The 15,836-nt window shown below is 38.1% G+C and overlaps 2 protein-coding genes across 3 annotated transcripts; one reads left to right on the top strand and one right to left on the bottom strand.

Moving 5' to 3' along the window:
* Positions 1–63: 63 nt before the first annotated feature.
* LOC136712340 (UNC93-like protein MFSD11) lies at positions 64–9,716 on the bottom strand. 2 transcript variants are annotated; one of them, XM_066688860.1, is made up of 13 exons: positions 9,312–9,715; positions 8,088–8,143; positions 7,791–7,898; positions 6,922–7,001; positions 5,064–5,160; positions 4,527–4,585; positions 4,252–4,396; positions 3,843–3,892; positions 3,484–3,549; positions 2,823–2,948; positions 2,280–2,454; positions 2,036–2,171; positions 64–1,725 (listed from the first exon to the last, which is right to left on the bottom strand). In XM_066688860.1, exons 1-13 carry the CDS (start codon positions 9,435–9,437, stop codon positions 1,573–1,575), a joined length of 1,377 nt encoding a protein of 458 aa, XP_066544957.1. In that variant the 5' UTR covers positions 9,438–9,715; the 3' UTR covers positions 64–1,572. The 2 variants fall into 2 exon arrangements, with proteins under 2 accessions (XP_066544957.1, XP_066544958.1); XM_066688861.1 differs by lacking the exon at positions 7,791–7,898 and having other exon boundaries at positions 9,312–9,716.
* Positions 9,717–10,701: 985 nt separating this feature from the next.
* Positions 10,702–15,491, top strand: ubfd1 (ubiquitin family domain containing 1). The gene is made up of 7 exons (XM_066689429.1): positions 10,702–10,773; positions 11,653–11,913; positions 12,167–12,375; positions 12,611–12,676; positions 13,024–13,129; positions 13,437–13,519; positions 13,801–15,491. Exons 1-7 carry the CDS (start codon positions 10,758–10,760, stop codon positions 13,909–13,911), a joined length of 852 nt encoding a protein of 283 aa, XP_066545526.1. The 5' UTR covers positions 10,702–10,757; the 3' UTR covers positions 13,912–15,491.
* Positions 15,492–15,836: the final 345 nt, after the last annotated feature.

The following is a 15,836-nucleotide window of genomic DNA, read 5'->3' as shown; positions in this document are numbered from 1 at the left end:
AGTCTCATAAATATATATTCATTAAGAACAAAACATCTTTAAAATTACCAGCAAGTAAAAATATCGGAGTAAAATATTTTAATACAAAAAGCTCACTTTCAGATACAGACATATACTCTAAATGGTTTAATAAAACAGGCTGTGTATTTTTTCCAGTAATGATTGTACTTTAAATTATTATAGGATAATATCATCACAAAACACAAATAAACACATTACATAATTTGCATAATTCACTTCAGAAATGTTTACAGTATACACCAGGAATACTGGAGACCGCACCTGCCAACCTTCAAAAGTATTGAATTCATACAAATTAAGACAAAATAAGTGAAAAAAAGTTGACAGGCACATTCATGTAAACTAATAGTATGATTCTGTGAGAGTATTGTTAAGCTGCATTACACTAAAATAGGAGCGACAATGTATAACACCAAACATGTTACTTAAGAGCACAATACATATCCCCAGCAAGGCTGACATCAAACTTGAATGGTCTGTGGTAACAGGGATGCTCTTTACATTGTGCACTGCATCCCAAGAAAGAAAAGTATCACAGATGGATAATGAAATCATATAATCCATATTGTTTTAGTAGGTATTAGTCAAAACCTGTCTAACTTGCAAGTTAGAATTAGTGATTGCAAAAAAGCAGTTAATTTTCCTACACATTGACCAACCCTTTTGATTTATTAAATACATGTCTTCATTTGATCAATGTGAAATATGATACTATTAATTCACAACTATAGGTGTGCAGACTCCTCCTTTTGGTATCAGAGGTTTAATTTTCAGAAAACCGCTGTGAGCAACGCAGGGGAAGAATTATTTAGAGCACTAATCTGCATGTCTATAGGATAGTGATTTCAATGTATCCCTCCATTGCCTACTAAGTAGTGTCTTAAATTGTGCATATGCTCACTGAACATTTGATTTAGGCTTCACACCAGGGTTGGGCTGGGATTAGGGTTAGGTTTCCCAGTAATTTAGGCTTCCACTATGGTTAGGGTTGTGTTTCTACCAGGCCAACCAATCAATACTGACATGCAAATTCCACTTAGTTTAAAAAGTTGGCTAGGGTAAGTGTTCTAGTTATTGTTTTTCATTAATTATCAAAATTTTAATATGGCCAGTAGAGTACAATCTTGCAAATAGTGTTTTTTACAAACAAACAAATTGTAATGGAGTACCCTGAGATAAATATGTAAAAAAAAAACTGAATCCAACCACCACTGGCTGCAGTTAAATAAGACATTGTGTCTTATTCTAGTAAATATGAAGAAACTTATGGCTTAAAAGTAGGAAAATGTGTATATGGCTACAGTTCATGAAAAAAACACAGTTCATTAAAACCACATTCTGATAGTGCATTTGGACAAGCTAGGTCATCACACCATCCCCTCACTCACTTAATACTAAATCAGGGCAACTACATAGTTTGTAGTGTAGGGAAATTGAGTAGCAAAGGTGATATTTTATAAAAATAGTACATATCATTTTTCAATAAAAAAAAATCCTACAAACTGTTGGTCCTGCACAAAAAGTCGGTTTAAAAAACTTACAAGAAACAATTCAATATTCATGTAAGTCTACAGATATATCCTGCATCTTTTCCACCAGGAAGAAACACAGAGTTCCAGTGAAGCCCAGGATGACCATTATAAGAAGCTGCCAGGGCAGCAAGAGATAACCGCTGTAGAAAAATGCCACTGCAGCACAAATTGACTGAAAGACCAAAATAACCAGATTACCAGAGTAAATGTATGAACAAAACAAATTTACAAGTGTCTTGTGATTTTATTTGTTAAAACATGACAATGTGACTAAGAGTTTATACAATTAAATATTAACAATTTAGCTTTTTACTAAAGATTTCGCACTGGTGTAAATTAAGAATTTAATGAAGATCAAAGTGTAACAGTTCAAATGTAATTATTTACAATAAGGTCTACTTTCATCAGCATTTGAAATATGATCTGTAATTAAATTAACTTAATTAAGATTAGAGAAGATCAGAAGTGACTGCAGGCAATACCTGTATGAATTTGAAGATGGCGAACGCAGGTGAGCTTTGCTCAGCGTACAGACACCCCAGGATGCTGTAGAGCTGTGTGTTGAAGCAGCTGTCTCCTAGCCCCAGCAAGAAACTGCACATCAAGGCGATGGGCACACTGGGGACAAGCCAAGATATCAGTGAATTAAAGCAGCCATTTTAAAGACAAATGCTACAGAAAAGCCTACACCCCGTCAATAACCCTGTGCATCCCAGAGAACCATACCTGGGCATGAGATAGGGTTCATGCTGTGTGTCGGTTTCAAACACAATGGGGGCATCTTCAGGGATGATCAGAAAGATTAAATAAAAGGCGATGAAGTGCACGACCATCCCCAGGAAGACCACAGAGGTGCGTCTGAACCGGTTGTTCTTACATAACAGTCCAAATAAGCCACCACCTATATATATACATATACATAAAAACAAAAACAACTGATCCATAGTGCATTGCTGTTGGTAACACACACAATTCGGCTGTTCAGTTCACATTACCTGCGAGGGAAATGACAATTGCTCAGAGGTTCACTTGCAGCAGAGTCACATATTCAAAAACAGTGGATGAATCACAACTGTTCGGATTCTCACTCCAGGGCTCTTAACAAGGACTTTTCTAGCACACCCACTTGTGATTAATGCAATTGTGAAGCAGGCCAACTCTCTACTGCAAATCAAAGAGATTCCACTACTTGAAAGCCAGGTGGTAATTTAGTCGGCATCTGCACGTTGTCATGCTTGTAGGAACTGGGTTACGAACCTTAATACCTACCGACTATCTCTCCGACTCCAACTAGTATCCCAGAGAGCCCTATTAAGCCTTTGGCTGAGGGTCCAAACTGTGCCGTGGCTCCAAGGCAGGTCCCATAAACACCGCTGTAAAATGTCAGCTCAAGACCTGAGAAAATCCAATTATGCAAGATGAATATTTCACTCATACTCCAGTGAGACACTACAGTGGACTCAGGAGGTGTCTGACAAAGGGCACCAAATCAGTGTGCTTCTCTTTAATCCCATGTGTACTCTTCACTGTTGTGTTGTTTGGCAAATGTTTGGTATCCCATGAAATCTCAGACTCTTAAATTTCTAACGATGTGAAGCATTCTCTGATGTGATAATTTTGTTTTTTATACGCCCCTGCATTTACGCCTCCCCCCCCCACCTCCGCATTCTGCAATGGGGGGTGCGGGGATACTTAGTCTGAGTAGGAATACAAAATCTCAGAAAGTATTGACAATTACGACATATTCTGGAACCTGACAGTCTACTGGCAGTTTACCGCTTACCTTTGTACCATTTCAGGTTATTCACTGGACTTGAACTGCTTACATTTCATTAAAATCTGGGAAAATGGGGGTGTTCTAAAACATTTGTGTATTAATTAGGCATTAAATAATGTATCTTTGCTTCTCCGTGGTTGGTCTGGCACATACCGCTGTATGCCATGCCGAAACTCAGGAGAAGAATGGTCTTCGTGCAAAACATGTTCATCATCGTTCCTGAAATAAGAAAAGCCACAAGGCATTCGATGCTTTACGATGTCATTGATAATACAGAACTAGGAAAACCAACAAAGAGAAGTGAACATGCCGGAGAAAGCGTTTTACACAAACTTACTCAATCTTCAGGTCATAGCGACTCTACGTTGGTCAAATGCAGTGTGAGAAAATGCCATTACACAGGCAAACCATAAAGGCCTCTCAAAGGAATAGATGGAAGTATTTGTTTTCTAAAACTCTTTTAGAAGCTTTTTCTCCTCAAACTCCAGAAATATATTATCAGTATAACTTACTGAATTCTGTGCTGGCATCTCTTACAGCAGAAACTGCTCTCTGCTTAAAACTGTAAGAAAAGGGAAAGTACAGGTTAAAACAGCAATGTGTCAAAATCACTCCTGGGTTAATCTAATCTCAGCAGGGCTGGAATGACTTTCTATCAGTTACAGAATTAAAACCTGGCCTGAACCAAATCAAAACTTTCATCTACCCATAAATTGAAGATTACAGACTTGTACCCTATTACATTATTTTATTTTTAAGTAGTAAAAAGTGTCTTAAATAAGATAAATAAATTAAGCAGTGATACGTTTATAATTAGCAATTTACCAGTAAGTGAAAAGTTAGATATTGTACAGGCTACTATCGGGTCTTAAAAGAAAGCAGTCATGCACAATTCACATAAACTGCCCAAGTGATTTTTACATCATGTGAGCGGAAAGCAGCGAGTCGGCCTCTCCCTCATTTAGGGCTTCTTCGTCATCCTGGTTCTTCCTCAGGATAATGAAGCTCAGTGTTCCCAGCACAGAGAGGATGAGCAAGACCACAAACACCATCTTCCTGTCACCATCTGTGAAGAGGGGCAACTGTTACTAACACAGGACAACTGAGGAGTGATTTACCAGTAAATTCTGAGGAATTATAGGAAACATCTCTCTTGTGAGAATAACCTGGAATAGGACACAATATAAGTATGTTACCTGTGATTGTAGCTTTTCCATTCCAATCCAGATAAATATACAGATTCCCAAACAGCATACTGGAATTAAAAACATAAATATATCCCTTTCACAACTATTACTGTTTGTTATTATTATTTATTTCTTGGCAGATACCCTTATCCAGGGCGACTTACAAAACATAAGAGCAATACAAAGTGCAATAATACAGTACAGTTCGAAGCATAATGCAATTTACAAATTCCAATTTACACAAGTGTATAGGAAATATACAGTAAACAATACAAGTACTACATCCTAGAAGCTAGCAAGCAAACACATTTGAATTTGTTAAGCCTACGTTATTTAAAAATATTCCAAGGGTTCAAAACATCGAAATTAGAATGGCAAAGGGTAAAGAAATTGTATGAATTTATTGATAAATGATGTTCATATTTATTGTTTTAGCAGGTTATTAAAAGATGTTTTTTAATGCTCGAAAAATGTTATGAATAGCTGTAAAATGTAGCCCTGCATCTTCTGATGCAGCGGGTGAAAATCAGGCATCGAAGGGCATACCTGCACTGCAGCAGCACCCAAAACATCCCTGTGTTCTTGTTGATAGTCGTGGCATCGGAGTTTAGGACCAAGAAGTTCCCCTGAGCCGTCCACAGCACTGCAAACGCACAAACGCACACTGTCATACTGCGCTTCATAATCTACACTCCGTATATATAGCAGGACCCACAGAAAGAAGTTATTACACACTTAAAATTGTGGTGTTGCCATTTTTATTTGTTCAAAGTTGAGGTGGATCTATATGTATCTGTGTGTTAGGCAAGGAGTTTTCATATTCATCCGTATCTGCTACACCAACTGTATTCTACCTGTATAAATGTCACTATTACGTAAATAGAGCCAAAATGTCAAGAGGTTGAAACATCTTTGCTATGAAATGCAAAACCCCATATAAACCACGACCCTCTGGTCCCCCCCGATCACTGGTTAGAATGGACTAGGTTGACACGGTAAATCATGGGATGCACGCGGAAGACAAGGGAGATCTGGGGGATGTTGTGGGAAGATGTTGAAGACTTTGCTGTGACTTCAGCAAACTTGTGACAGTATAATTTCACTACCTGGAATATCTACAACCATGTTCTGGTTTATTGATTAAACAGAAATGCAAATATTAAGTTTTACATCAGTTTGCAGTGAAGCATCAAATACACGAACCGCCAGGAATAGACTGACTTGTTTCTATTAAACACAGCTGTATTTTCAAAGCTTGGTAGGTGAATGTCAGGTTCACACACTTATCGGGTTTAATACTCTGCTTTTTTAATATTATTTCATGTCCTGACATGTATCAGTATATATGTATAGATGCACTGTATAGCTGTTTCAACCTTTACAGTGATATTGGAAATGAATGGATGAATTAATGAACTGCTAAATTATACTTACCAAGCTTTTAACATACGCATTACATAGGTACAACCGTTACTGCTGAGGTTAAATGGATGTTGAGATCAAGCCTACTGAGTTCTATTCATTAGAAAACTAGGATCTTGTTTGTTGTCATTTGTTTCATGAACAGATACCACCTACTTGCTCTGCCGATACTCTGGAACAAGAAAATATGACATCACGTGACATAATGAAATTGTTCTGCGCATCTGTGTCAGTTGATCCGCAAAGCACTGATTTAAACATTTTTTACAACTTTTCAGTCCTGATATGTTTAAATTATTGAATGGCATCCATTTTGTGTTTCAGTCTTGAAAGTTATTATATTGGAGAATAGGGGCTCACTGCCACTCAGATTTATGTTATTCATTAACAGATGATACTGTATTTGCATTTCACAGGTCAGGAAATTATACATTTTCTCTCATAAAAAAGCAACTGTAACCTTTGATCTGAAATAAGATTGGTTACCTAGCAGTCTGAAATTGAACGTCAATAAAATATGGATTACCCAAACTGCTATGGCTTAATGTATACACGTTTTATTTTCCAAATATTAGGTCTTAATTGGTTTAGTTTGCATCTACATAATTTAAACCTCTCAGGCTAGTTTCTATTTTAATTTCCTAAAAGCACAGTAACTACAATATCTTCTGCATGACTTCTGGTTTTTTTGCAACAGCATTTATAAATGCTGCCTTTGGGACACTACGAAACCTTATGACTTAGCTACCAATTAAATAAAACACAGGCCAATTGTGAAATATTTAACGAGAAAGGACTGGTAACTCATTAAGGACCTATTCCTCCACATTATTTGGTTGCCAACATTTGTCTAGAACTAAATAATCTAGTCATGCTTTTTTCCCCATGTATAAAACACATTGAACATTGCACAAGTGCACTTATTGAAAATGACAGCATGGCCTACACTACTGGTGTGAAAGAATATAGATAGACTACTTACTGGCTGCTGCCAGACCAATGAGAAACGATGTCAAGTAAAAAGACCATGTGGCAGGCAGAATAAATACAGCTATGTAACCGCTGTTGGGAAGAGAGATGGACAAAAAAATCCTTTCAGTTGACAATAAACAATCAGAGAAGTACACTAATATGATAACATGTATTTAGTGCAGTTAGCCATTTAAACAATGTAGGATATTGCAATCATTTGCACACTTTATTCACTTAGTACATTTCACTTACTCTACTTTGCAATAAAGACAGTTTTACAATGCGATCCTCTCCTAATGTTTTCAGAGTTTCTTTCCCCTCTTGAACTTAATACACATTCTTTGAAAAAACGTCTAAAAAACAAAACTGTCGGATCCTCTAGATGTTCTATTCACAGTACGGATGACAGCAGGTTGACAATATCAAAGAATGTATTAATAAAATATCTGTGTTGGTATGAAAAATACCTCCTACCCACAGATACATGGTAAAAGGCATAAACCAAAAATAAATACATAAATATATAAATAAAAATATGATGGCAAGCTCGTGTTTGCAGGTGAAATGCATTTCTTTTAAAACAGGGGGGCTTGAATCAAATATAACTAGGCCTGTGAGAAGAAGAGTAGTGGACATGCAGTGACATGAGGAAGATGTATGATAATGATGTGACTATGAACACATTGTGTCTATTCCTACACTTCTTCACCACAGTTTCAAAGAACCCCACCTTTTGTGAGGTATGAAACTTACCACAAAGCAATACGCACGGCAAGCTAGTGGGGGTTGGGGGAGAAAAGTCTCTTTTAATTTATTTGGAAAACAATTACATTGTAAATTCAATTAAAACCCTTTGTCCCCCCCAATTAGATTACTTACCTGTACAATAATCCACTAAGCATCATAGTGAACCGTGGTCCGATTATTGCAACGACAGAGGGGGCCAGTAAATTAGAAATGGAAAAAACTCCATATATAATACCCAGACTGCAAGGCGAAAACATAGAAATATATAAGAGGTTGGTACAATCAAGTATTATACTGACTACTATACAGTACAATAACAAATGCCATTGATAGTTCTGTGCCCCTCTCAGTTATTACAATGCTAAGATTTAACAGATGCGTTTTTCCATAAAATGTCATCAAATGTATACTAATTACTCTGCATCTTACCTGTTGTAACCACTGCCCTCAAAGGTAGTGTTGGCCAAGCTTTTAATAACGGTTTGCTAAAAACAAAAGCAAACAAAAGACAATAATTTGGCAAACAAAATCTGAGCATTCAGGTAAACACTGAGAAAATAAATCCGTTCATAATGATTAGTCAGAAAGGCTAACCCAAAGCTAATCCTAATAAAAATAATGAACATATGAAATTGTAATTGCAAATCAATATGTTCATGTCTAGCTGTTAGAAGAAGAAATACGTATTTTTCCCTTTCAATGTCTACATTAACCCTTGTTAATGGGAAAGCACAACTTATTTGAGATAGCGGCAGTTTTCAAAGCAGTGTGACATTCTTTGTACTTTGAAGTGAACGACTGTGGCATCAGGCTGAAATGTGGAATTGTGTTATTGATGTTAAGAAATTGGTCTTCATGGAGAGCTGCTGGAATATGTTGTCATAAGATATAACTGGGACACAAGCAAATGAGATCAACAAAAGGGCCCTTTTACTTGCAGAAATCACATGATATATTGTACCAAGATGGCAAGGACATAATAACGCCAGGCAGACGGTCTAATTTAAGTGTAAATCGGAACAAATGCGTTAAATACACCCAGACAGTTTCTGTTATATGTACGTTAGATAGTAGTATAAGACTTACTTTGCCCCCAGTTTTACCCCAGTGTAAATATTCGTTTTCGGTTTTTGTGTGTGTCTTTATGTTGGTCTTAGTTTAAAGCACAGTATTGATCATGCACTTGGGTTAAACTTCAATGTCCAGTTATATAGCCTATATTTGACAATGACATTTGAAACAAATTAAAGCATGCATACATGCATTAAAACAATAACCTGGTTTATTTTCTTTATGCGTCTATACTCTCGTTTTCAAATTTCATTAAGACAATTTTACAACAAATATCTACACATCATCATCATCATGAGCGTCATACAGAATGAAAGATGTAATTAATTAATTAATCTGCCCTCACAGTTTAATAAGCATGCAGAATGTATCATTTATTTTAAAACAGAAAATAAATAAATGATAATAAATAAAACAAATGATCAGCTGAGCCAGTTTATCCATTTGCACATGGTCCTTTTAGCAATCGATAGTTCCCCTACACAGCTCAGCACCAGTTATTGATCAGTTCATGCTCTCAGTCTCAATCTGACTCCAGACGCGGGCTGGCGCTTTAACTCAAGTGACCTGTGCTGCACTTACTTCAATGTTTCCGCATGTTGTAAAGGCAGTAAACAGCAGCATGAACCCTATTCCCAGAATGAGCACATTGAACGTCCTGAAGTCTGCCATGGTCGATAGACGTGCTGTTTGCAGCCTCATAAACATGCAGACACTGGAGTCTCCGCTTGCGACAGCCTGTCATGGCTTCTGACAGAAGATGCAGTTAGCCAGCGTATTGTCCACAACAATGTACGTAGTCTCGACGTGCCTTATTCGGGAATAGGATGTCGCGTTCGAGAAGCGCAGATTTTCGCAGTTTTGCGCGGATCTGCGCGGTTCCACCAATGGGAGGACAGAGATTCTGCAAACATGCGCAGAACTGCGGACACGTACGCGACCGGTTCGCTCCCACCGCTAGTTGCGCTCCACACCGCCTTCCTCCCTTAAAGAGACAGTACCTTAAAGTTGAAACTACTGTTGACTTTGGTTACAATGACTTCTACTCGTTACTTCATAAAGCAACAAGTTAATGTACTCTCATTTTCATGTATCAAAGAAATTCAAAGGTCTAATAAAATAAACAAGCATAACAAAACAGATAAAAAATAATAATGAAAACCTATTTGGCCACAGCCTATAGTAATATTAGGGAATAAACATTATCACATGAACCAGGCAGAGTTGTTTCAGTTTAAATATATACATATGGTGTATTTAAATAATAAAACATACGTAGACACACACACACACATTTCCCTGATGGCTCTGGCATTGTATAGATTGTAGTCACGTTATAGTGTAGTGTACCGCAAAATAAAATACATTATAATACAATCTGCAGTATTACACAATACAATATAGTGCATAAAGAAGATGGGAACACATTCAAACACTATTTTCTATTGCACTTTAGTCTTCCCGTGGTATAGTCACGAATCATATAATCACAGCTATGTTATGACACAAAAATGTCACTAAATGTTCAGTCATCACCCTGAGCAAATGTACAGTACGTTGAATAAGTGCGCACAAACACGCTGTATATATGTACTGCCCTGGAAACTACGTAATATTACATCATATATTAATTTGCAATTACATTCAAAAACAGTACACTTCTACAAATTATATATATATATATATATATATATATCAGTCATTTAAAAATATATTAGCATTTTAAGTTTTATATTTTTAAAGTTGGTTGGTTTAAAACAAGCAAGAATCATAGTAATTATGAACTGAAAAATAATACACATATTTCCAAATAGATTATACATGCATCAGATCATATTAAATACTTTTAAATGTATCGCAACCTCTGGCAGCTTTATTCAAAAAGGTATTATAATCAACCACGCTGCTCTTACTGAACTCAGATTCCTAATAAAAGGCACGCCGGGTCACTACGGAAGCCTGTTGGCTCATACCGGAGAAGCACGTACGTTTCCCAGCAGGCACACTGCATTATTGTACACAATCATCATGGCGTCTCAGGATGGTGGGTATATTGGTAGAACATATTTTTTGCATACCGCTACATCAGCCAGCGCAGTTTGTGTTTCAATGATACACTGAGTATGTAAAGTATAGACGGAGCCGATTCGCGCCGGTCAATATGTAGCCAGGCAGGCGTTTCTCAATGTATTTTGTACGGCAAGGTGCCACACTGCGATCGGCTGCGTTTCAGAGCCAGAGAGGGTTACATAAGTTCTGCACGGACCCCCAACGTTTGCAAAGCTACATTTGTGGCGATAAACGCGTGTGTCCAGGGTAGGGTGTGGGGGACGGTTGATGTCGGATTGGGGTGTTTTGTTTTGAAACGATGACGCGCTATGGCGGTCCAGCTGTCATTGTTGGAGCAGATGATGTGAAAAATATCCTGTTGGTCATCAGAGGTTGGCAGTGAGTTGAAGGTGCAGTGTCTGCGTGTAAAGCAGGGGTTACAAGGGAGCAGTGAGTACGCAACTCATCCTCTTTTCAAGCCACGTTTGCGTAGTTTCACTGCCAGTCTTGGGATTGATGGCATAAGTGGGTTATTTTTAAAAATATATGTAGCCTTAGTTCACTGTGACTGTGGTTAAGTGTAATTTAGTACACACAGGGCGGTCAGGGCAATGTAAAATACTGGGCGAGAAGATCATAATAATGAATTTAAACAAATTACTGTCTGTGTTTGGTATTAATTAATATGACACTGAACAACAATCTATGGCAATGTAGAAAACTAGTGCATTACAACTGAGATGCACTGTTGTTGACCAGAGTGAGCGCCAACACATTACAAATGAAAAAGTCGTCCCATAAACAGTTGACATTGGAAGCTGGGCTTCCGGAGTCCGGGGTTCAAGTATGCCTACATCCTTGTGTTTTCCTGCAGGAAGTGAAGGTGTCGTTATGGAAGCTGAAGCCAGTCCCAAGAAGGAGGCGGTGGTCAAGTGCGAGAAGGCCGGAGAGGGGGATGCCGATGTGGAGGAGAACTCCAACGCTCAGGGGTCGGGTGTCAGTAACGGGGATGACACCGACGACGGGAAAGAAATGGTGGAGCTGAAAATTATCTGGAACAAAAACAAGTATGATTTAAAGATGCCTCTGGATGGGACAGGAGCCAATTTAAAAGAGAGAATCCATTCACTTACAGGTAAGCACCCAGCTATTCCACGATAACTGTCCTAACCTGGTCAACAAATTCTAGTGGGGAAGTATTTTATTGTTCAGATCATCTTTTATTGTAAAGATTTGGCAAAAGTGTTAAGCTAACTACTAAAATATTAGCAGACCTGGTTTCTTTTTGCAGAGTCCATTATTTCATCCACATTTTTCGCTTTCGGTGCCATCAGAACAAGTCAATAACATTCATGATGCCAATATTACAGCTTTCTCTCTCTCCTCAGGTCTTCCACCTGCTATGCAAAAAGTGATGTATAAGGGGCTTCTACCAGAAGACAAGACCCTCCGTGACATTAAAGTAACTAATGGTGCAAAAATAATGGTGGTAGGATCAACAATTAACGATGTTTTAGCAGTAAATACGCCTAAAGAAGCAATTCAGCAAGAAGTTAAAGCGGAGGAAAATAAAAAAGAGCCTTTATGCCGGCAAAAGGTAAGTACATGTGCAACTATATCAGTACCGATATGTCATTAGCCTGACAGCTGGGTCACCTTGTCTCCAGTCTTGGTCTGTGTCTGTGGTTAATAATACAGTAATAATAGTATAATCTTAGATAAAATGCCATGTGCCTTTTAAAATATGTACCCTGTTTTATTTATACATGTGCTGCTTTACTGTGTACCCGTGCTAAAGGAAAAAATAAACCAGTACCAACATTGTCTCTTAGCAACACAGAAAAGTGCTGGACAAAGGAAAACCGGAAGATATAATGCCTTCCGTGAAAGGAACAAAGGTAAGCACAGATTACTCTCGGTTTTACGCCTCACTCACCTTCACGATGGGGTTGCCGTCTACCTGGTGATGCTTCCCAGTGCTGGGAGAAAAGGCATCTGGGTTACGGCACTGACTGACGCCAGGCAGACCGCATCCCCACGGGGAGGCAGTGAGGACACTGGGCTGTACGTATGACTTTTTTTGAACCGGTCTGGATGTGAATCATTCCCTATGGTACGGTAGTAGCAACACACAGTGCTTTACGCTCTTTTTTTAAAATAATTTTTTATATCATTATTAACAACTCTGCTGTGTGCCATTCCCTCTCTGAATATTTTGACAAGTGACGTCTCATCTGCCCCACAGGAGCGCTTACCCACAGTGCCTTTATCTGGAATGTACAACAAATCGGGTGGAAAAGTGAGGCTCACCTTCAAACTGGAGCAAGACCAGCTGTGGATCGGAACCAAGGGTGAGAGATTCTCGTTTGCTTGCCCTGCGTTATCCACTAAGGGTGGGAATTGTTGCTTTCATACATGCACATATACTGTGTGTGAATATATTAGAACTGGGGTGGAAGTCTTCACTTGATCTGCCTTGCCGATCTGAAATGTCTGTGCAAAGGAGCACCTCCATTGCGCAACTTGTGAAGTTGCCAAAAACAAAGGCTGAATAATTGGTCTGAACTCCACGTGGACGGTGTCCGAGACATAGAAGGAAACGGCTTGTGAATCCTGTTGAGTAACACCTTTCATGGAGTTAAATTTTTCTCCCTACAGAAAGAACAGAGAAGATCCCGATGGGCTCCGTCAAGAACGTGGTCACTGAACCTATTGAAGGACACGAGGATTATCACATGATGGTAGGTGTGAACAGAAGACTTCCTGGCTCAGGGTGTAATGGGCTAAAGATGACCAAGGACCATGTTGATAAAGGTCACCACAAGTCGTGTAGTTTATTTTGTTATTTTTCTCTTCACCAGAATAAACACTTATTTTCCTCATGCATTTATTCTTCACATAAAGCATTTGTATACTCTGCTTTCTAAAAGATCTGAGGTCTCTATGAAATAAACTATGAAACTACTATGAAATAAACATTATGATTTTCTACCCCCCCGCTCCCCAATTTCTTTTTTTGCAGGCATTTCAGCTGGGTCCAACGGAAGCATCTTACTATTGGGTGTACTGGGTGCCTGTACAATACGTTGATGCAATCAAAGACACGGTCCTTGGAAAATGGCAGTATTTTTAAATGTGCCTCCTACCTTGACAATGAAGAACTGGGATTTAAAAATACGACCGAACAAACAAAATGAAAGATCAAAAAAAGAAAAAGAAACCAAAGGACTATACTCGGAGAAAAGACAACATCCAGCCGTCAGTTGACCGTCCTGGAGAAATTAAACTGAAGCAAGATGATCGAAGACTAAACAACCCAGACAAGCCGAAGGATACTTATTGGAAGTCAAAGACAAAGCTTCATGTCTTAGGTTTAATTTTAAGACCCGTTCAGTTGCAGTATCCCTTTTCTTGGGCCTGCTTCATCTTATTTTATTCTTGTTTTCCAGCCAACCTGACAAAAAACCAATGAACCAATTGTACATAGGTTATTGATTCTTTTTTTTTTTTTTTTGTCCCTCCCAGTCATTCTCAAAGAAATAAAACCGTATTTAAGAAAATAAAATTGCCCAGGAAGATTTGTATGTACTGTACCACATGCTTACGACCCTTACACAAGCACACCTGCTAAAGTGGATTTAAGGGCCTCTGTCGGAAGAGGCATTTTTAAAAATGGGGTTTTAGCTAAAGGAGGCAGATTCTCCTTGTAACCCACCGATTTTCACGCACAACTGTGAAACGTATTTCAATATGCATTTTAAATGGGAAGACAAGGTCGAAACATGACCGTATGAACAACTGTGATTTATATTTATGGGAGGGTTGAGCACTATATGCTGCCTAGTTGTGTTCTGGTATCCATAACTCGTATGAAAGGTACCAAATCTGGATTTGTTTTGTGTTTTGTGGCAAAAAAGCAGGGCATGATTATCTAGGATGTGATTGGCTGCTGTCAGCACCATTCAAGTCATCCTGTCAAACTAAGATTTAAACGCTAAGATTTTTTGATAAAATAAATTACATGCTTACATGATTCGTATCCCCCCTGAAATACGCACACCACTTCTGTTTTTGTGGTTACAAAGAGATTTACACAAATCAGTTTTCATAATCATGTTAATCAAATTAATAAATGTCACTAGACAGAGAAAAAATGATTAGTCTGAAGTTTTGTACTTTGGTCCATTAATATATTAAGACCTTAAGCAACAGCTGTAGGTAATAAATACATTTGATCATAAATAATATATGATGAAGATATAAATACAATGCTTTGGTATGGCTGCATTTTAGTCCATGTTAGTATCGTAGCATCGTATTAAAGTTTCCAAAGTGCAGCCTGTATAGGTACTTTGTTGTGAATTATTACTGATCCTGAAAATGAGCTGAAGCCGCCCCCTGTCTGAAAAGGTTAAATGCTCTTGGGTACGTCAAAGGACTTGACTTGTTGTTTCCCTAAATGTCTGACAAATTTGTTTCGCATAAGAGATTTTCACTCACTTCTGATTGAAAATGCAGAAAGCCATACCATGTTGTTTCTCTTTTGATTTTATACAGTATTTATGACATTGTACAATAATGAAATCAGGGCTGTATAAACAGTGGCGGATGGACCTGATACGGGCGTCACAAAGGGATATTGCAGCTTGCACAGTACTCAAGTGTTTCAGGAAGAACAATTTTTCGTGTCCATGCAATAAAAATGTAGCAACATGAGGTCCCAGAAAAGTGGTGTTCATTTCCCAGTGTTTACACCAGTAGGACTTTACATTTTCCTTTAATACACCAAAGACTAGTGTCTGATTGCCATGTCTTATCAACAGTTGAAGTTGCCATATGTTAGTGGTACATGGCCATGTTTTTTTTGTCATGTTTTTATTATTATTTTCAACCCAAGGTCAACTAAGTGATCTGAAACGGCATTATCTCATGAAAGATCTTCAATGCTGAAATATCTGTTTGCACTCATTACTTTTGTTTTGCCTTCAGAATAACAGTATTTAATTGGCAGTTACGAAATGACACATTATCTGTTTTCTTGTTTGTTTGTTTGTTTTG

This window comes from Amia ocellicauda, chromosome 17, assembly GCF_036373705.1.
Source record: "Amia ocellicauda isolate fAmiCal2 chromosome 17, fAmiCal2.hap1, whole genome shotgun sequence".
Taxonomy (NCBI): Eukaryota; Metazoa; Chordata; class Actinopteri; order Amiiformes; family Amiidae; genus Amia; species Amia ocellicauda.
Note: the sequence above shows the minus strand (reverse complement) of the source record. Positions and strands in the feature narration are given on the sequence as shown.